The sequence below is a fragment of the Mya arenaria genome, chromosome 13 (genome assembly GCF_026914265.1).
Source record: "Mya arenaria isolate MELC-2E11 chromosome 13, ASM2691426v1".
NCBI lineage: Eukaryota > Metazoa > Mollusca > Bivalvia > Myida > Myidae > Mya > Mya arenaria.
The window spans coordinates 18,499,853-18,521,192 of NC_069134.1; the positions used below are offsets into that span (position 1 = coordinate 18,499,853).

The 21,340-nt window shown below is 36.9% G+C and overlaps 1 protein-coding gene across 1 annotated transcript; it reads left to right on the forward strand.

The window, feature by feature from the left end:
• Positions 1-114: 114 nt before the first annotated feature.
• On the forward strand, positions 115-20,010 carry LOC128214349 (UV excision repair protein RAD23 homolog B-like). The gene is made up of 9 exons (XM_052920768.1): positions 115-301; positions 11,277-11,358; positions 11,856-11,935; positions 12,893-13,050; positions 13,525-13,765; positions 15,116-15,317; positions 16,995-17,125; positions 17,634-17,786; positions 18,527-20,010. The coding sequence occupies exons 1-9, from the start codon at positions 236-238 to the stop codon at positions 18,644-18,646; spliced, it is 1,233 nt and encodes a 410-aa protein (XP_052776728.1). The 5' UTR covers positions 115-235; the 3' UTR covers positions 18,647-20,010.
• Positions 20,011-21,340: the final 1,330 nt, after the last annotated feature.

The window sequence follows — 21,340 nt, forward strand, 5'->3', positions numbered from 1 at the left end:
GTATGAGATTGAACCGCATGTTTAAATATTAATGCCTACTAGCCAACAAGTACTTGCAGGTTTAGGTTTTTAGAAAATAGCTGTTGATTGGTTGCCGGTAAATTACGGAACACGCCGTCAACATTCGGTATGACGTCATTTTAATGGCGGATGAAAGCATTACTTCGCAGAAATTGCAATAACATTATATGTTTCTACATTTGTAAGAGTACAGTTAATATTTTATCGACTCAAAATGATAGTCACACTTAAGACCCTCCAGCAGCAAACATTCAAAATTGATGTGGAACCGGAAGAAACGGTAACTGGACCTTTTTAGTTAAATTTTGTTGTAAAACCGGTGACTGTGCTTTTGACATTGTTGTTTTTTACAATGTTTCAATCTCGCTTTGAACGCTTATAGTTAACATTTTTCTTTTTTGACTATGAAGTGTGTGTTGGGAAGAACCAGTCACCAGGTTAGCTCAGTTGGTTAGAGCGCCAAGCTAATTTTTTCGGAGATTGTGGGTTCGAGCTCCGCAGCAAGCGCACTTTTACTCTCCGGTTTATTTTATTGGTGTCAGAAATAAAAGGCAAAATTGCATAGATTAGCATGAAAGATAATTGGGGGAAGGAGTTAAGTCTGTATGGGTAAGAACCAGCCGTCTGTATAGCTCAGTTGGTTAGAGTGCTGTGCTAGTGTTCGGTGGTTGTGTGTTTTAGTGCCATTGCAGGCACACTTTTTCTTCCAGGTTGACATTAAAAGTGGCAGCGATGGAATTTAGACCCACACATCCGAAGAGACTGGCGTTATCCACAGTGGCTTGATGACAAAGTCATAATAAATCAATTCAACTAGCAAAAATTATATTTTACACATACTTTGAACATGTATAAAAGTACCCTTTACTGTAATATGAAACAAGTGAAGAAGTGTTCATCCGGCGAAAATGTAAACAAAGACCAATTCTCGTCTAAAATTATAACTTCTTCTAAGCTACAAACAAAATACCTGGGAACGACCAGAACACTCAACCCTTCTTTGATGGTTCCCCTTCTTCTGCCACTTTCAGTGCTCCAGCTAGCCCGTTTTTCAATGGCGCAGCGCCCGTGCCCCTTTTTTTACCGCCCTGCCCTTTTTTGAGTAGTGCCCTTTTCACAAATACTCTATTAGGGCCAATTATTCCGTTAGTGCCCTTTTTACTATTGAAATCATTATGAAAGAGCAGCAGCCCTTAATCCGCTGTCATAATTTAGACAAATTACGTAATACTTATGATAATAGTGATCCCGCTAGGTGTCACCATGCCCCATTGTCTGCTTAAAATATGCCGTACTGCCCTTTTATTTTCCCATGTGCCTTGTCCAAGCCATATGACAGCTAAGTGTGTATTTGTGTAGTGAGCAGACGACCTGTGTATTCATAATTGGTCATCTTCTAATCCAATAATTAGGAAGAGCCAAATACGGAAACATCGGCAGGAGGCGGGGCTATTTAATGTCAGCCAATCAGAATATACATTGAGAACTCGTTCATTCAATCATGAAAGTTCATAAAATGCGATAGAAAATGTGAACGGATGGTGAAAAGAGTTGTCAAGCACAAATCTTTAAAAATAATTGTTAATTGTATTGTACTGATGATACTCGCCATTTTAATTAAAAATTGTTGATTTGAAGCAGACGGTCATTGCCGATTTGTAAACATAAGAAAGGTGGCGCTGACACAATCAAATACATCACCTTTTCAGTAACAGTTTTGAAAGTTAATTTCTAAAATATTCATGATGAAAATTTCTTTGTTACCCACAAAAATATGTTGATGTTTTATGTAGCATTTATTTACCATGTCCACGATCTTGTCAAAATTCGCTGAAACCGCCATTTTGTCAGAACATTTTTCGGAGTTATTTTATCAATGCTCTGTTTTATAAGTGATTTTTTAAACCAGGGAAGTGACTTTTATTTTCATTTTATTCTAAAACATCTGCATATTAAACATTATTTTACCAAAGACAATTAAATAACAGCCAGGCTGAATGTAACATTCGTACCCAATCGCGATCGTACCAAACTAAGATTCGTCCCCAACATATATCTTTTTTGTTTATATTTATTTGATTGCTTCAAATGTTTAACTGTGTTTCTTCTTTTCTTCATTTAACATATTTTTTAGGAGAAATATGTGACATTGCACTAAAGAAGATGCCAAACAAGTACAATCATACTACCACAGACAAAAAGACAAATTTTAATTTTGATATTAAAACACACCCTTCTAATTTTAGAGAAAAAACAACAACACCATTTTGTATAAGTCTGAAAATCATGAAAAATGATTTAAATTGAGTATGTAAACAAAACAAATTCTAGGGGCAGACCCCCCCTCCCTAGAATTTAAAATAAAACAACAACAAAAACAACCTTGTGACAGGGATTGACCCCTCCCACCACCACCCCCAATCGCCTCTACACGACTCATGTAGCTTGCCCTTTTCAAAACTCCACCCTGCCCTTTTCAAATCCTGGCTGGAGCACTGACTTTGGCTAATTGATGAAGGCCAGCTGGGTACTAGTCACTTTGACAGAACAATGTCTGGCTAGCGTTTGTGATAATTTGCATTTTGAAGCATTCTTGCAGTGTTCTCAATAAGAACCGGCTGCCGGCCAAAATGGATGGTTCAAATGGCAATTGGGCCGGTTAAAATTTGGAAAACTAAATGAATTTTAAATAGAATAAGTAGAAGCAGGTCGGTTACTTTACTCTTTGAGACGGTTCAACTGAAACTTATTGAGAACCCTGTCTTGTCATAGACTGTTTCTCTTGGCAAGGATACCGGTGTTAACGTATACATAACTCAAGGATGTGTAAAATATAATTTTGGCTAATTGAATTGATTTATTATGACTTTAATGAGCCTTGGTCATCAAGCCACATAGGCATTATCAACAGTCATTTTAAAAATAATTTTGTTTAGATGATTTGTTCTCTCAATTACCAGCCCTCCTTACCTGACATAGCAAAGACAAAGCATATGCAGCGGTCGAAATTAAGAAAAGCCCCCAAGCCATGCACCGGTAAAATGTTCTCCCGGCTTGCTCAAATTCAGAACTTTATATACATGTAGCAGGGCTTGTTAAAAAACTTGATGCCAAGCAATAGTAAAAGAATTTGGGCTTGTTTATCATAAGTCTACTTTTGATGACTGTGATACCCTTAATATGTATACATACTATGTTGAAATGAATGTCAAAAAGTTACAATAAAAATTGAAACAAATGCACTGGTAGATAATTAAAGGGTTATCCCCTAATCTGATCTTAATCATAATTGGGCCATTTGTCAGCCAATTATTGAAACAGGGCCATCAGGTGGAGCAGAAAATGTGATAGATAAAGCAAAGAAATGATTAAAGAATGTTCTCAAGAACTTATTTTAATAAGTACAGAAAACAATTATATTAGTATAAACTTATTTTTTTTATTATAATTGTGAAAAAAGTTACCGTAAATGACTTGGTATTAGACGCCCTTTTTTTCCTCAGATTTCGATGCAAAAAAATGCCTGCGTATAATACCCAGTAACAATTTTTTTAACATTTTTTCTGAGGTCGATTTCAAGCCGAGAGTTTGTTTAGATTAATGTAGAAAGGGATGTTACTCACGTCATATTAATCTAGTATAAACGGCAGTTGAAGATCGGGATAACGTATATCGTCAGACGTTTATAATTTAAACAAAAATATTTTTCGATTAAAGTTATTAACCCGTAATTCACCTAAGAGTTCAGACACCTTTAATTAAATATTTTTTTCGCTGTCCGAATACATAGAAAATTACCATTTTTACATTTTATTTACATGTTTGTTTAACCTACCTTTTTTCTTCATGTTTGCATTTTACCACTTATTAATTTATCCGTAGTAATCAATAGTCATAAACTTATTTATTACGCCTATAAGTGTAAATCCTTCATCAAGTTAATTAAAACACCATTTTATACATGCATCGAACTGAATAAACACATTCTATCGGCTTCAGATCAAAGAGTCACACTGTGTGACGTCACATAACTTACAGTTATACCCATGAGAATCTTGTTGAGAGCATGGACATTGCTATGCAGGATTAATGTATAACTGTACGATTATTGCTTCATACAGTCAATAAGTGAGGTACAAGTTTGAAAGTTCATCGGCAGATCGTTTTACAAACATGTCATGTCTCTATGTTTTCTTAATCCCTTGATTGCCCTTGTTGTTTCTTTAATCCTCCAATAAATATATCACACTTCCTTTTCAACAGGCAATAAATTGTTTAGGATGGGTAGTAACTAATTAACTTGTCACAGTGGTGTATACTGTTAAGTAATCAAGCCAGGCATTGTAAAGATAAAAATCAATAATCTTCGTCTGTGAAACTTGGAAACTGTGAAAGTTATGATTGATGTCCTTTGGGTGTCCGAAAATTAGGTACGCAAATACCGGTTAAACATACCAATACTACGAACTGTTGCGATAATGCTCTTGTATTTTCGCACTTTGTCACATACTTTATTCTTTTATGTAGGTCATTTTCGACAGTTTATCATTGTATGGTTTTAAAGATAAACGTCGCCATTTTCACGATTTTTTTTTTTTTGTCACTGTCAACAAACATGGTGGCCGAAAATGCCAGACGATTTGACATTTTTTCTATGCGTCTTTTAACCCAAAACATAGATTAAAAGTTTTTTTCATGGACTTTTCACAGATTTTTTTCCCTGCGTCTAATACCCCCTATCGTCTTATACCCAGTCAGTTACGGTATTATGCCCCCCTTAGAAGAAGTGGGGCATATTGCTTTGCACATGTAGGTCGGTTGGTCGGTCCATCCGTCCGTTGGTAGACCAAAGCTTGTCTGAGTGATAACTCTAAAATTCTTTGACGTATGGTCATCAAAATTGACATGAAGGTTGGGCCTGAAAAGTAGATGACCCCTATTGATTTATGGGGTCAAAGGTCAAGGTCACAGTGACCTTTAATGGTAAAATAATTTTAAAGCTTGTCCGAGTGATTACTCAACAATGCCTAGACCTATGGTCATCAAACTTGATATGGAAGTTGGGCCTGACCAGTAGATGACCCCTATTGTTTTGGGGGGTCATCGGGACAAAGTTCAAGGTCACAGTTACCTTGAATGGTAAAAGGATGTCCGTGTGATAACTCCACAATGCCTACACCCATGGCCCTCAAACTTAACTTGGAGGTTGGACCTGACCAGTAGATGACCCCTATTGTTTTTTGGGGGTGTTCAGACCAAAGGTCAAGGTCACAGTGACTGAATGGTAAAAGGTTGTCAAAGTGATAATTCGACAATGCCTGCACCCATGGCCCTCAAACTAGATTTGGAGGTTTGGCCTGACCAGTAGATTGCCCCTATTGATTTTGGGGGTCATTGGGCCAAAGGTCAAGGTCACAGTGACCCTGAATGGTAAAAGGTTGTCAAAGTGATAATTCGACAATGCCTTCACCCATGGCCCTCAAACCTGACTTGGGGGTTGGGTCTGACCAGTAGATGACCGGTATTGATTTTAGGGGTCATTGAACCAAAGGTCAAGGTCACAGGGACCTTGAATAATAAAAGGTTGTCCGAGTGATAACTCAACAATGCCTGCACCCATGGCCCTCAAACTTGACTTGGAGGTTGGGCCTGACCAGTAGATAACCCTTATTGTTTTTGGGGGTCATCGGGCCAATGGTCAAGGTCACAGTGCCCTGGAATGGTAAAAGGTTGTCTGAGTGATAACTCGACAATGCCCGCACCCATGGCCCTCAATCTTGAACTGGAGGTTGGGCCTGGCAAGTAGATAGCCCGTATTGATTTTAGGGGTCATTGGGCCAATGGTCAAGGTCACAGTGCCCTGGAATGGTAAAAGGTTGTCTGAGTGATAACTCTAACAATGCCTGTACCCATGGCCCTCAAGCTTGTCTTAGAGGTTGGGCCTGACCAGTAGATGACCCCTATTGATTTTAGGGATCAAAGGTCAAGGTCACAGTGACCTTGAACGAAAAAAGCTTGTCTGTGTGATAACTTGACAATGCCTGCACCAATGGCCCTCAAACTTTACATTTAGGTTTTTGGTGACCAACTGATGACTCCTATGGATTTTGAGGTCATATAATTCTGACAACATGGCGCTCGGGGGGGGCATAATGTTTGACAAACATCTCTTGTTAAAACATTATATTAATCACTCTGGTTGGCATGATAGATGAGCGATAGTGTGGTCTTGTGTTTTGGGCAAAACCAAAGTAGCAGGCGGAAACCTACTTGTCCAGATTGGTGTATTTTACAAATGATACATGCCACTTACATTGAAAACTGTTTGATAGCTTTTTCATGATGTCAGTTTGTTATATAACCACAAAACTAATTTTAATGTTCTATGTAACATTAACCATCAGTATTTTCCTCATGTCTACCTTGGCAGATTTGGTGAGACCAATGTTCTGTCTGAAAGATTATATGAGTTTTTGTCAACTTTCTATTTTGAATAAGGGATTTTTTCATCAAGGACAAAGATTTTAAATGTCATATTGTTCTAAAGGTTCAGCATATTCACAAATACATCACAAAAGAGCAACAGAGCTGAATGTGACATTCGTTCCCCAATGGCCCATGTTGATTGGACTAAATTAAGAATTGCCACCACTAAATGTACGACAGTAGATTTTAACAATACATGTATGATTCCCCATCTAATTTTTTTCAAATGATTAGCTGTCTTTGTTTTTTTTCTTTACTTAAAATGATTTTTATGCCCCCCTTCGAAGAAGAGGGGTATATTGCTTTGCACAGGCATGTCGGTATGTCGGTCGGTCCGTCGGTAGACCAAAGCTTGTCCGAGTGATAACTCAACAATTCCTGGACGTATGGTCATCAAACTTCACATGAAGGTTGGGCCTGACCAGTAGATGACCCCTATTGATTTTGGGGGTCATCGGGTCAAAGGTCAAGGTCACAGTGACTTTTAATGGTAAAATAATTTTAAAGCTTGTCCGAGTGATAACTCAACAATGCCTGCACCCATGGCCCTCAAACTTGACATGGAGGTTGGGCCTGACCAGTAGATGACTCCTATTGTTTTTGGGGGTCATCAGGCCAAAGGTCAAGGTCACAGTGACCTTGAATGGTAAAAGGTTGTCCGAGTGATAACGTGACAATGCCTGCACCCATGGCCCTCAAACTTGACTTGGAGGTTGGGCCTGACCAGTAGCTGACCCCTATTGTTTTTTGGGCTCAATGGGTCAAAGGTCAAGGTCACAGTGACCTTGAATGGTAAAAGGTTGTTCGAGTGATAACTCAACAATGCCTGCACCCATGGCCCTCAAACTTGACTTGGAGGTTGGGCCTGACCAGTAGATGACCCCTATTGTTTTTGGGGGTCATTGGGCCAAAGGTCAAGGTCACAGTGACCTTGAATGGTAAAAGGTTGTCCGATTGATAACTCAACAATGCCTGCACCCATGGCCCTCAAACTTGACTTGGAGAATTGGCCTGACCAGGAGATGACCCCTATGGTTTTTGGGGGTCATCTGGCCAAAGGTCAAGGTCACAGTGACCTGGAATGGTAAAAGGTTGTCCGAGTGATAACTCGACAATGCCTGCACCCATGGCCCTCAAACTTGACTTGGAGGTTGGGCCTGGCCAGAAGATGGTCCCTATTGATTTAAGGGGTCATTGGGCCAAAGGTCAAGGTCACAGTGACCTGGAATGGTAAAAGGTTATCCGAGTGATAACTTGACAATGGCTGCACCCATGGCCCTCAAACTTGATTTGGAGGTTGAGCCTGGCCAGAAGATTGTCCCTATTAATTTTAGGGGTCATTGAGCCAACAAGGTCACAGTGACCTTGAATGATAAAAGGTTGTCCAAGTGATAACTCAACAATGCCTGCACCCATGGCCCTCAAACTTGACATGGAGGTTGGGCCTGACCAGTAGATAACCCCTATTGATTTTAGGGGTCAAAGGTCAAGGTCACAGTGACCTTGAAAGCAAACTCGACAATTCTTTGACCTATGGTCATCAAACTTGACATGAAGGTTGGGCCTGCCCAGTAGATGACCTCTATCGACTTTGGGGGACATCAGGCCAAGGTCAATGTCACAATAACCTGACTTGTAGATGAACCCTTATGATTTAAGGGGTCATCGGGTCAAAGGTCAAGGTCACAGTGACCTTGAATGAAAAAAACTTGTCTTGTGATAACTTGACAATGCCTGCACCCATGGCCCTCAAACTTGACATTTAGGTTTCTGTTGACCAGCTGATGACTCTGGATTTTGAGTTCATAGAGTCAAAGGTCATGACGGTCATAACAAACTTTATCCTCACACTTTAATGGTCATAATCTTAAAACAGCAACAAATCAGCTGTCATTTCGGTCCATGCATATTTCATTCAATTGTCCATATAATCCTGACAACATGGCGCTCAGGGGGGCATAATGTTTGACAAACATCTCTTGTTAATAGGAGAATTGCAATGTTGTGTCTGTTTGTAAACAAAAGACCCAAGACCTTGCTACTGAAAAGCAGGTTTGGGGTATGGCACAGTATTTCTGCCAGGAGTTCTATTTTTAGCCGGATTTTTCATCTAAAAATTATGGGTTATAGAATAGCGAAAACCGGTTAGATGGTTGGGCGGGCGTTAACAATTCTGCATTTAAGTGTTCATTTTATGTAATAAAATCAAGAGTTTTTATTCAATAGTTATCAAACTTGGTGAGACTTTTTGTCGGCATGTTATCTTGAATATATATGAATATGAGTCCTCTCGGGTCAAAAACTAGGTCACTAGGTCAAATCTTTAGATGAAATATTTCACGGTAATAAATTCAACAATTTTTATCAAATATTGATGAAACATGGTCAGAATGTTTGTCTGCATTATATCTTGCATATTTTTTTTTTAATATGGGTCAACCAGGGTCAAAATCTAGGTCATTAGGTCAAATCTTAGGAAAAATATTTTCACATAAATTTAACTTTTATTTCCATATCTTGATCAGAATATTGGTCTGCATAATATCTTGCTTATTTTTTATATCGGTCATCCCTGGTCAAATTCTAGATCACTAGGTCAAATCTAAGGAAAATCTTTCCACATCATAAATTCATGTAACTTTTGTGAAATTTTGTACGCTTTAAATGTCACAAAGTGTCCAGATATTTTTTGGGGTTGTTAAAACGGAATAAGTTAGCTGCAGGTGAAATTTCCAGAACCACAGAAAATGAAGTGAGATGTTTAATTTTCAGAGGATCACAGAGATTCAGTGGCTGAAAGTATATAAGTGGTAGAGAAGAAATTACATATACGATTAGTAGGGAAATGCTAGCAAATGGCAAGGCATGTGGTCTGGAATGTTATAATAGTATCCTGAATCTGAATTTTAAAGTTATTTGGTTTATTAGTTAGCCATCACTGGTGTGTGTGTGGGGGGGGGGGGGGAGTACTCAGAATCAGTGGAGTAGTTCTCAGATTCAATATTATATTCAAGTACATAAGTTTTCCTGTTTCCCCATTACAAAATAAACATGCACCAGAACACTAGAAATGTTGGTTAAAAAAGGCTTAAATTCATCCCACTGGGGGGGGGGGGGCACCCAGACTAACCCCCCCCCCCCCCCCCCCCCGCCTTCTTTTGGAATCTTCCCTGCTACTTAAATTAATTTCTACACCCCTGCTCATATCTTGAAAGTTCTTTAATATGGGTCATCCCCAGTCAAAATCTAGGTCACAAGGTCAAATCTTAGAATAAAGAATTCCACAGTCATTAGAATTCATTAATTTTGTCAAATGTTTATGAAACTTGGTCAGAAAATTTGTCTGCATAATATCTTGAAAATTCTTTGATATGGGTCACCCCCGGTCAAAATCTAGGAAACAAGGTCAAATCTTAGGAGAAAGAATTCTAGTCATAAAAATTTATTAATTTTTGTCAAATCTTTATAAAACTTGGTCATAATATTTGTCTGCATGTTATCTTAAACATTTGTGAATATGGGTCACCTAAGATAAAAAAAACACCCAGACAAGACCACATGATGGCATATTCATTTACCTCAAACCACATATTGAACTTCAGAGTGTTACCAATCTGCATAATAAACATGGTCAAGTTGTTCATCTGGAATTAAGGTCGTCAAGGACGTGTTTTTCACTAATAACTGTTTACCGTAGACCATGGGCTAATGTTACTCGTCTCCTAGATCTCCTCATACAACTTCCAGCCAATGACAATACACTGATAGCCCTTGGGGACTTCAACATTGACCAGCTGAAGCCCAGTGCAGACCGTCACAATCTTCAGGAGTACATATACTCTACCAATCTAAGCTTTCACCTCCATGTGAAACTACAGACTACCACTCTGGCTTTGACCATATATATGTCTCAGATATGCCTCACAAAACAGATGTCATGGAAACCTTCTGGACTGGCCACAAAGCTGTCTTGATTGCCTTTTAAGTGTTTACCATTATCATTTAAGGTCGACCTAGCATATAATCATGCCTACACAATGCTTACCAAACCTATCAATATCAGTCAACAACTAAATTCAATTGCTATTTTATAAACACACATCCCAATCATGAATCTCATATCTACCCCTATTTTTCAAAAAATTAAATTTTAATTAACTTGAAAACTAGGTCTCTAGCACAATTCTTATTGGAAAAGCTGATGTATTTATAAAATGTTCATTTTTCCTCACACAAATGGAAAAGTTTCTGTTGATCAGGTTATTTGTATGAACGATATCTCGTATAAATACAAATATGGGTCTTTTTGGTTAAAAATACTTGGTCACTAGCTCAAATTCTAGGTTTGCGAAATTGCATCGTCAAATAAAAAATCCGGCTATAATGCGGCGTTGCCGCATTGGAGTCTTGTTATTTATTAATTAGTACAAGCAGTGTGTGTGATTGGGTACAGGGGCTTTTTTAGACAATTTTTTTGGTTTAAAAAATCATATATGTTCCTAATGCTTTATACAGATGCTTATAAATAGAAACATCCAGAAAAACGGATATTAGGATTAAACCATTTTGTCCTTTTAGGAAAATATAAACATTGTCAAATTTCTGTTGTTCATTTTTAAGGATAAAAAACTAGGCCCTTTATGAATCATGGAGGAAACACCAATGTGTATGACTTAAACCCTTTGAATGCTCTCTGCTACATGTAGTTTCAGTGACCTGCTTGTATTTTCAACGGCTCTCTTTTAATGAAAAGTGCTTTGTTTTTTCAGGTTAAAGTATTAAAGGCGAAAATAGAACAAGAGAAAGGAACTGAATCTTTTCCTGCTGCCGGTCAAAAGCTTATTTACGCAGGTAAAATAATATCAAAGCAGGGTCTTTTTAGGGTTACTTGGGTAAATGACCATAATCTGTTATAGTGGGAATTTTCACTCGTATATATCATATATCAGAAATTGAGAATACATTCAAAATATATTAATAAATATTTTTATTTATATATAAGGTTTGATCAAAGCAAGAGTCATATTGATAAGATTTTCAATGATTGACAATTGTTTTGTTGGGAATTTTTGCATTCAAATAGGGGGAAAATGTATAGTACGGCTGAGAAAATCATTATTTTCATAAAATAAAACACTTATAAATGAAAATTATTTTAAATGCTGGCTTACAAGATGTCTTTATGCATTATTTCAATGCAAAATAATGAAATTCCAGATAAAAAATATTATCTATGAAGAGCTACTTTGCTCTTCCCTCATTTTATTGGTTGTTAAAAAATCTTACAGTACAAATTTTGCAGTGGAAGTCGTATACAATATAAAATAATGCTTTGCGTACACTTGCAGGAAAAATTCTTGACGATGAAAAGCCTGTTAGTTTCTACAAAATTGAGGAGAAAAACTTCGTTGTGGTCATGGTGACCAAGGTATTTATGTTCTTTCATCTTTCATCTCAAATAAATATTAAATAGATACTAAGTTAAGTGGTTATAAGCTATTTTTATCAAAATAAAGACATGGAGTTATTTTGTTTATCTCTCTTTAGTAGTATTTATAACTGTTAAAATCATTTATTAGCTGTGCTGTTTTTGATTCCCCCACAAGCAAAGTTTGAGAGGGTATATGTTAAGTCATGAGAAGTCACCCTGTGGTTGGACGGTAGGTCCCTCGCAATTTTTCTTGTCCAAAGCTTAACTTGGAACTACTAGATGGAATTTAGTTAATGCTGGGAAAACACAACGATAGGAAGTTATTGTTCAAGAACTCTATTCCCGCTCATTACAGAGTTATTGCCCTTTGTTACTGTTTCTTGTCCAGAGCATAAAATGAAAGCTAATGGATGGAATTTAATTAAACTTCATACAATAGTAAAGCACAATGATTGGAAGTGCAGTATACAAAAACGGTAACTCTATTTTAGCTTACTACATTACATTATTGCCCTTTGTTACTTGTGTCACTTAACTTCTAAATAACTCAATGGGTTTTAATTTTAACAACACTGTTGAAGCATGATAAGTGGAAATGCAGTGTACAATAACCTCCAAGTTATGGCATCTTTTCAAACAAATAGTTAGCCATGCCTGTGTCAAAACAGAATGTTACAAGAAACAATACGCTTGTGACCATAATTAACACAAGCCCTCAAGGACTGCACTTTGATAACATTTATTGTTAGGCCCATGACTCTGGCAGTAATAATTGTTGAGTTGTTTCACTTGTTTGACTGAATAAATGCAATAAAGAATGTAATCAAAATCTATGTTTTCCATCCAAATAATGAGGATTTCCTGTTTAACTTAGTGAATGTACAAACAACCCTGCCATTGTTTATTCTCACAGTTTGCTCAGTTGAAAATTGCTTATTTGTGCAATATTTGCAGCCCAAGCCAGCACCAGTCCCTGCCCCTGCCGCCACATCAACCCCTGTCGAGACCCCTCCTGCCAGTGCCCCCGCCCAGCAACCCACACCGACACCCCCCAGCACAGAGCCACCCAAACAGGAGGAGAAAACTACTGAACCCCCATCAACTACATCCAGGTACTTATGGCTTCATGTCTCTGTATAAACACAAGTCATTTTATTTCCAAACCTAAAAAGATCCAGTAATTGTTTATTTATGATACAGGTACCATGTTTGTGCTGTTTTTATGTGACAAAGAAAGGTGATGTAGAGTAATAAGGAAAATCAGAGCATTTTTTTTGGTATTTGGAAAGATGAATTGGAACAAAATTTAGTTGGAAAAAAACCAATACTTAATCATGATGAATCAACAAAAAATGTACTTTTACTTTAAAAATTCTATTATAGTTTGTGTGACTATGATGAGTTCAATTTGTCTATAGATCATTTTTCGATTTTTTTCACTCCAATCCGGAAAAAATATACACTTTTTGCCACATATCCATCATTAAAAAGGACTCAAGAAAGTCCAAAAAATAGAGAATGACCAATACAGTAATATGCTTTCTTATTTCTTAATCCCTCTAAATAAGGTAACTTTTTCAATGCAGTTCCACAGATGCCAGCTCAGATGTCACTGTGTCTGAATCAAACCTGACCCAGGCATCAGAAACCTCAGCGTCTGCCTCCGACATGAGCACAGTGAGCGCAGAGAGTGCCCTTGTTACAGGACAGCTGTATGAAGACGCAGTGGCCAACATTGTGGCAATGGGCTTTGAACTGGAGCAAGTACAAAGAGCCATGCGAGCAAGTTTTAACAACCCTGACCGCGCTGTCGAGTATCTGTTCAATGTGAGTTGTTTAAGATACATATATTTATATATATATTTAAGATATGTTGTTGTTTTTTAACTTAATATTTTAAAATGTCTGATAATGGAATATACATACACTTTTGGTTTTATAATTATTATGCCCCCCTTGGAAGAAGAGGGGTATATTGCTTTGCACATGTCAGTCGGTCGGTCGGTAGACCAAAGCTTGTCCGAGTGATAACTCAATAATTCTTAGACGTATGGTCTTCAAACTTGACATGGAGGTTGGCGAGATGACCCCTATTGATTTAAGGGCTCATTGGGTCAAAGGTGAAAAATAATTTAAAAGCTTGTCCGAGTGATGACTCAACAATGCCTAAATCTATGGTCATCAAACTTGATATGGAAGTTGGACCTGACCAGTAGATGATCCCTATTATTTTGGGGGGTCATCGGGCCAAAGGTCAAGGTCACAGTGACCTTGAATGGTAAAAGGTTGTCCGAGTGAATACTCGACAATGCCTGCACCCATGGCCCTCATACTTGACTTGGAGGTTGGGCCTGATCAGTAGATGACCCCTATTGTTTTAGGGGGTCATCACGCCAAAGGTCAAGGTCACAGTGACCTTGAATGGTAAAAGGTTGTCCGAGTGATAACTCGACAGTGCCTGCACCCATGGCCCTCATACTTGACTTGGAGCTTGGGCCTGACCAGTAGATGACCCCTATTGTTTTAGGGGGTCATCACGCCAAAGGTCAAGGTCACAGTTACCTTGAATGGTAAAAGGATGTCCGTGTGATAACTCCACAATGCCTGCACCCATGGCTCTCAAAGTTAAATTTGAGGATGGACTTGACCAGTAGATGACCCCTATTGTTTTTGGGGGTCATCGGGCCAAAGGTCAAGGTCACCGTGACTTTGAATGGTAAAAGGTTGTCAAAGTGATAATTCGACAATGCCTGCACCCATGGCCCTCAAACTAGACTTGGAGGTTTGGCCTGACCAGTAGATTGCCCCTATTGATTTTAGGGGTCATTGGGCCAAAGGTCAAGGTCACAGTGACCTTGATTGATAAAAGGTTGTCGGAGTGATAACTCAACAATGCCTGCACCCATGGCCCTCAAACTTGACATGGAGGTTTGGCCCCTGGGGGGGGGGGGGGGGGGCATAATGTTTAACAAACAACTCTAGTTATACAAGAAATTTCAACTCCTGTACTAAAATTTGATGGTCTAATTTCTGCTATGGCATTTTTTAACTGTTTAAATGGCTGGTCAAAGACAAACTCATTCAAAAGAAGTGAATTAATAATAATTAAATATCCTTAATAATTGAATGCCAAAATAAGAACAAGTATTACCCCGTTGTTGGTTTTTTTTGCTGTAGGGTATCCCCGACATGCCGAGAGAGGAGCCCCCACCCCAGACAGCTCCTACTGGAGGAACCCCCGCTGCTGGAGCCCCTGCTACAGCCCCCGCACTAGCACCTGCTACAGGAGGCAGTCCAGCCACGGGTGGCACAGCCCAAGCCCCGGCCACTGCAGGCACAGGTTCCCTCACTGGTCCCCCTGCTGGAGCCCAGCTCTCTGGTGAGTTGTTATGGCAGTAGAACAGCATGCTGTGGTATCGTGTACCTGAAGCTAGGATTCAGTACTACAACACCATCAGTATATAGCGGTGCTAAATAGTGGACAAATTAAAGCTTTGGGATTTCATTTCAAAATGAAATAGACAAATGTGTTGCCCAAAACATTTTGGTTTCGGAAGCATGCATTTTATTTATTTTTTTGACATTTATTCTTATTGTTATTCAAATTTCATGAATGCGGATATACTGAACTAGACATTTAAGGTAAATGTTTGTGCATCTGGTTGGGATCAAACACAGGACCTCTCTTTCTGCAGGCAGACACTACCATATCGCTATAAAAACTAGCTTACAGCTGGAAAGTATAAATAAGCGAAGCTATATATCCAATACCTTGTACACTAAGCCTTTTTAACTTTCAACAGAGCAATTTGCACACAAACTCAGTAAGTTGAGCCTTACTGTGAGTTAAACCAAAATTTGTTGTTAGCAGCCTGGTGTACCCACAGTAACAGACAACCACATAAGTGTTGTGCATATGTTCATGATATCATGGTTGTAGTTTAGGCTTTGAACTTTTACAGAAGTAGGCAATATACAAAAGATATATAATTATACAGAACAATCTGGATATAGAAATACATTTGGTTGATTTTAAATCTTCGATTTAGCTAAAGATGTTTTTAAATTGCTTTTAACTAAACTTTGGAAAAATAACATTCATACATACAAATGATAAATGTATATGTAATAGAATAGAGATTGAAAATCAGACACAAGTCATAATTGATCATCGAAAATAATCAGATGAGCCATTCATTTCCATGTCATCGATCATATAATTGAAACTGAACAAATAAATTAATTATAAAATATATCCACCACAATCGATAGACATACAAAAATGTATAAACATTATGATAAAGGGATATTTGTGTCATGCATGGCTAATTATATTTGATAAACCATACAGGAGATCATTATAAAATAATTTATTTAGAAGATATACTCTTCAAAGCAGTGTATGAAAACATATTTTCTTTAAGTCAGCAGCTTCACATCAATCTTAACAAAGATATACCAATTAAGTCATTTCAACGTTACGAATGCTTACTTTAGCAATCATAGTCATATGTGTAACACAACGATTCTGGTATGAATTGTTGGAATTTAAACAATTTAAATGAAGTTCAGAAATGTTCAGAACAAGATATAAGAACTTAGATCAATAACCAAAGCTGAACATGTTCCCTTTAAAAGAAATCAGACAATGCTTACTAAAATCGCCTTTATCATAATAAGTTCTTTAACAATTTTCATTTAAAAAACAAGGTGAAGTTGCTTTTATTTTAACAACATCTTCAGTCAAAAAATCAGTACTGTTTTCCATTTTATAGAATACTAGTACATGTCTAAACATGATACAGCGGCTACTTCCCTTTGCTGTTCATGGGGTTAATCGATTATGGATTTATGAAATTGATTATTGCCGACTTCAGATGTACATAATCAACTGTTGACTATACTCATCTATTTTAATCTCTATGTAATAGACTTAAACTCAATGGTTGAAGAATTCATTTTTGCACAATGTGACTTGGGTTTTTTTTTCAACCTCGTTGAGTCACTATTTGATACTGCACTATAATCAGTAGTATAATTTGTATGTTGATTGTAGGTGAGGAGACCCTGGCGTTCCTCCGTAACCAGCCCCAGTTCCAACACATGAGAACTCTGCTCCAGCAGAACCCCGCACTGCTACCTGACCTCCTTCAGCAGATAGGCAGGTCCAACCCCACACTCTTACAGGTAATTGAAATGTTTCCTTTATTATTCCAATATTGTTTTTTGGGGGGAGGGGGATTTATTATTGGATCTTGCAACTGCATTTGTTTGTAAGTGTAACCAATCAAAATGTATCTTTTTATATAAAGAGGGCTTTTGGGAAGCCAAATATTTGAGAAATTTAAAATGAAATTTTTCAATGCAAGTTACATACAAATATATATCAAAGGGTAAAACTAAGACATCCTGCAAGTTTGAAGATAATTGTTCAATCCAATTAGTAGAAAATAAAACAAATTGTATTTTCCTGAACCAATGCATTTGTTCGAAAAATGTGTTTACTGATAAAGTGAGATGAAGTTGAAAAGGTTTCATCCAAATTCAGTTACAATTACTGTATGGTAAACTCACAATACTGGTAGTTAAATCTACATATGATATGAAGGCAATTTGTAAATTGCAAAGAACATATCTGGAAGGCCAGTGCCTTTCATAATACATTGGAATTACCTGTTTTATCTGTTTGTTTCAGATGATCAGCCAGAACCAGGAGCAGTTTATAGCAATGTTAAACGAGCAAGGCAGTGAAGGTGCAGGAGGGGGTGGAGCGCCCCAGGGTCAAGGTCGCACACCAGGCGAGGGGGTCATACATGTTACACAAGAAGAGAAGGAGGCCATAGACAGAGTAAGGCATATTTCACTTGACAGTGAAATAAACTAGGGTTGCTCCTTATTATGACTTTGACGTCATTTCACATGACGAGCTGTTCCTTGTACAATGATCTTGTAATTCCAAAGGTTGATGTAGTCTAGGTGTACAGATGTCTACCTTTTCGTACAAATGTAATACAGCATGAAATAAAGGTCAAGAAATACTTTTGTTCTTAACTTCCTATTTTTGAGTTATGGCCCCTTTTAAACTTAAAAATTGCAAAAATTACAGTGCCCAAACAATAACTCATGTAATGGTTGACAAACCTAATTTCTTGTACACATCCTTTATGCCATAGTGTACGGATCAATTGACTTTGGATGCAGTCTCTGTTTTTCACTGAGTTATGGCCCCTTTTTAACATAAAATTATCAACAACAAAAAATGCATCAGGACAATAATTTAAGGATATGTTGAGTGATATTTTTTCTACAAATATTTTACACCAGAAAGTTTATATGAAGTTTGACTTTGGTTTTAAATCACTTTTTATATCTCCTGTTCTTCTAAAAATTTGCTAAAAAACAGAACAGTTTACCATTCCTGTGTCCAGGCGATTGGTGGGCTTGTTTGTCACTCCTGTGACAGCTGTTATGTAATAAACATGTTTCTCTGTTAAAAATAATCATGTGCACATAAAGATACTGTATTTTGCTATCAAGTAACTTCTTACATGAACTTATGTAAATTCTATATATTTCTCTTTATTTCAGTTAAAAGCTCTCGGATTTCCTGAAGCAATGTGTATTCAAGCATATTTTGCATGTGAGAAAAATGAAGAACTTGCTGCTAATTATCTTTTAAGTCATGGTTTTGATGACGAAGATTCATGAAGGGATAAACGTTGTGCTGTAGACAAAACGTGTGGACAAAATCCATCTTGGGCTAATTGTTTCTGTCACTTCAGCTTATAATATAAGATTGAGCTAGCCCCAACATATTTCAGCGTATTTGGTGTCATCTACATTAGCTGTCATAATACTGAATGTATTTAATAATTTGGTGCATTTTAGAAATTGAATGCATGTTTTGTCAGTTGACAATGTTTTTTTTTTTGTATTTAAATATTAGGTTGCAACAATAAATTAAAATTAATGAACTATGTAGAATTGTTTGTTTCTGTGTTAATATGTATAATGTACACAATACACTTATTGGTGGATAACATTGAATAATGTTATGCCATCTTTTATTGACACAAACCAGATGCCATATTAAAACACCCCATTTATTCTCGTATTCAGCGACTTTACTCTTCTGTTCATTAAATTTTTTGGCACTAAGTAAAGCACTTTGTGTAAAATAACTTAAGAAAAAGCATGTCTGATTTAAGGCATCATTTGTTGTTACAGCCTAAGGATAATCAGGGCTTCCATTAAAGGAAGTTTGGAAGTATATTACTCCGTAGAAATGGGTTAAAACCACCTAAATGGATTCCAAATTGATGCTAAAATGTGGCAATTGGCTTTGATTTTTAATAAGTTTGACAGGCTATAGATGCACTTGGTTCTAAATTCACTTGATGGATTGAGGAGGAGTTTTAGCCAGGATCATTCAAGGCTTTAAAATATTGAAATGATTGGTTCATTTTCGAACCGTAGTATTCCTGAATCCCTCCAACTTCCAGAGTGTGCCCAGTTTGCAACAACATAGTCTTACAATATTGCGTTTTAGGTACGGGCTATAATTGTTGTCAAAACTCAACCATTGGTTCAAGTCATTATTGTAATATAAATCTGAGAATTTGGCAAGTTATAGTTGCAAATTATTTGATTTTCAACATACTGGTTTAAAAATAGTGAAAAAATTTATTGTTGTCTGGAGACTTAAACATCAAAATCTCTGTGAAAAACTTCCAATATTGATGGACAAAGTTCATACTTTCAGTTTCAAATTCTTAATGGAAGCCCTGGATAATGTTTAAACTTGCTTTCAAAGTTCAGAAATCCTCAGATTGAGACTGTGCTATACATGTACCTACTCGTCCTTAACAATGGGCATGTATACTTTTAGAACTAAACTTATATCAAAAATGATCCTTATGAACAAGCTGATCTTTAACTGTGTATTTTACATGTTGTCTCTGTGTAATGTGTACTGTCTTTTCAATGAACTGTAATCTATTTAATACACACTAAAGATCATGGCATTGAAGATCATATTTGTTGCAAACTTAATAAAGCATTATTTACTTGAAGTGTTTCCTTCCCTCTACCCAATACTTGATACAGGTTTTTTTCTGAAGGGATACATATTATACTTGTAAGATCTACATGTTGTTCAATAAAGGGATACATGTTAAATTCTATTCTATTTAGGGATACATGTTGTACAATAAAGGGATACATGTTAAATTCTATTCTATTTAGGGATACATGTTGTTCAATAAAGGGATACATGTTAAATTCTATTCTATTTAGGGATACATGTTGTTCAATAAAGGGATACATGTTAAATTCTATTCTATTTAGGGATACATGTTAAATTCTATTCTATTTAGGGATACATGTTGTTCAATAAAGGGATACATGTTAAATTCTATTCTGTTTAGGGATACATGTTGTAGAATAAAGGGATACATGTTAAATTCTATTCTATTTAGGGATACATGTTGTACAATAAAGGGGTACATGTTAAATTCTATTCTAATTAGGAATACATGTTGTTCAAAAAAGGGATATATGTTAAATTCTATTCTATTCAGGAATACATGTTGAACAATAAAGGGATGCATGTTATACATGTTGAATGTTCTAGTGAATGCTGGTATACCAAGTACTGAATATAGGTCTGTAGTCTATCTATTCATTACACTACTGTTTCTAAATAAACTTGGCAAAATGTGCTTGTGAATATGTGCTTGTGAATAAGGGAAAATAAAGCACGATCACAATGCTTTTGCACTGATGATAGTAAATTTGCACAGCTGAAACAGCACCTTAGAACAGCGTGTTTCAACTGTTACCATTAAATAGTTTTGTATATCACTGCCATTCTCGACAGTGCAATTTAAAGCTACAATATCATTGACAGGTTCATTTTAGGTGAAACCAATGTAAACAAAACATGATTCAATGTGAAGCTGGCATAGAAACCTGCCACTTTAGCAGAATCCTCATCAAATACTGAGTGTATGCCAAAATGCAGCAATTGGTCTCTGATACGTGAATAAGTTTGACCAGCTGTAGATGCTGCACTTGGTTCTAAATTAATTTGATGGATTCAGGTGGAGTTTAAGCCAGGATCATGCGATGCTTGAAAGCATCGAAATGATTGGTTCATTTGCAAATTAGTATTTCCGGATCCCTCAGACTCTTACAGAGTGTGCCAAGCTTGCAAAAATATAGTCTTACAATACTGTGTTTAAGGTATGAGCTATAATTGTTGTAAGCGTCAAAATTCGACCAAGTCATTTTAAGTTATCAAATGTTCAACATTCCAAGTCCATGAAGAAATGTTTCAGCCATGTCAATTCAAGGTGAATTTCATTCTTGGACTTAAAGGACAAGTCTTGACAAAGGAAGGAG

Bases quoted from the DNA above. Each gene is read 5' to 3' on its own strand.
- LOC128214349 (XM_052920768.1), top strand. From the start codon at position 236: ATGATAGTCACACTTAAGACCCTCCAGCAGCAAACATTCAAAATTGAT. The intron at 11,359-11,855 runs GTAAAATAATAT...GTACACTTGCAG, and splicing joins TCAAAAGCTTATTTACGCAG to GAAAAATTCTTGACGATGAA. The intron at 13,766-15,115 runs GTGAGTTGTTTA...TTTTTGCTGTAG, and splicing joins CTGTCGAGTATCTGTTCAAT to GGTATCCCCGACATGCCGAG.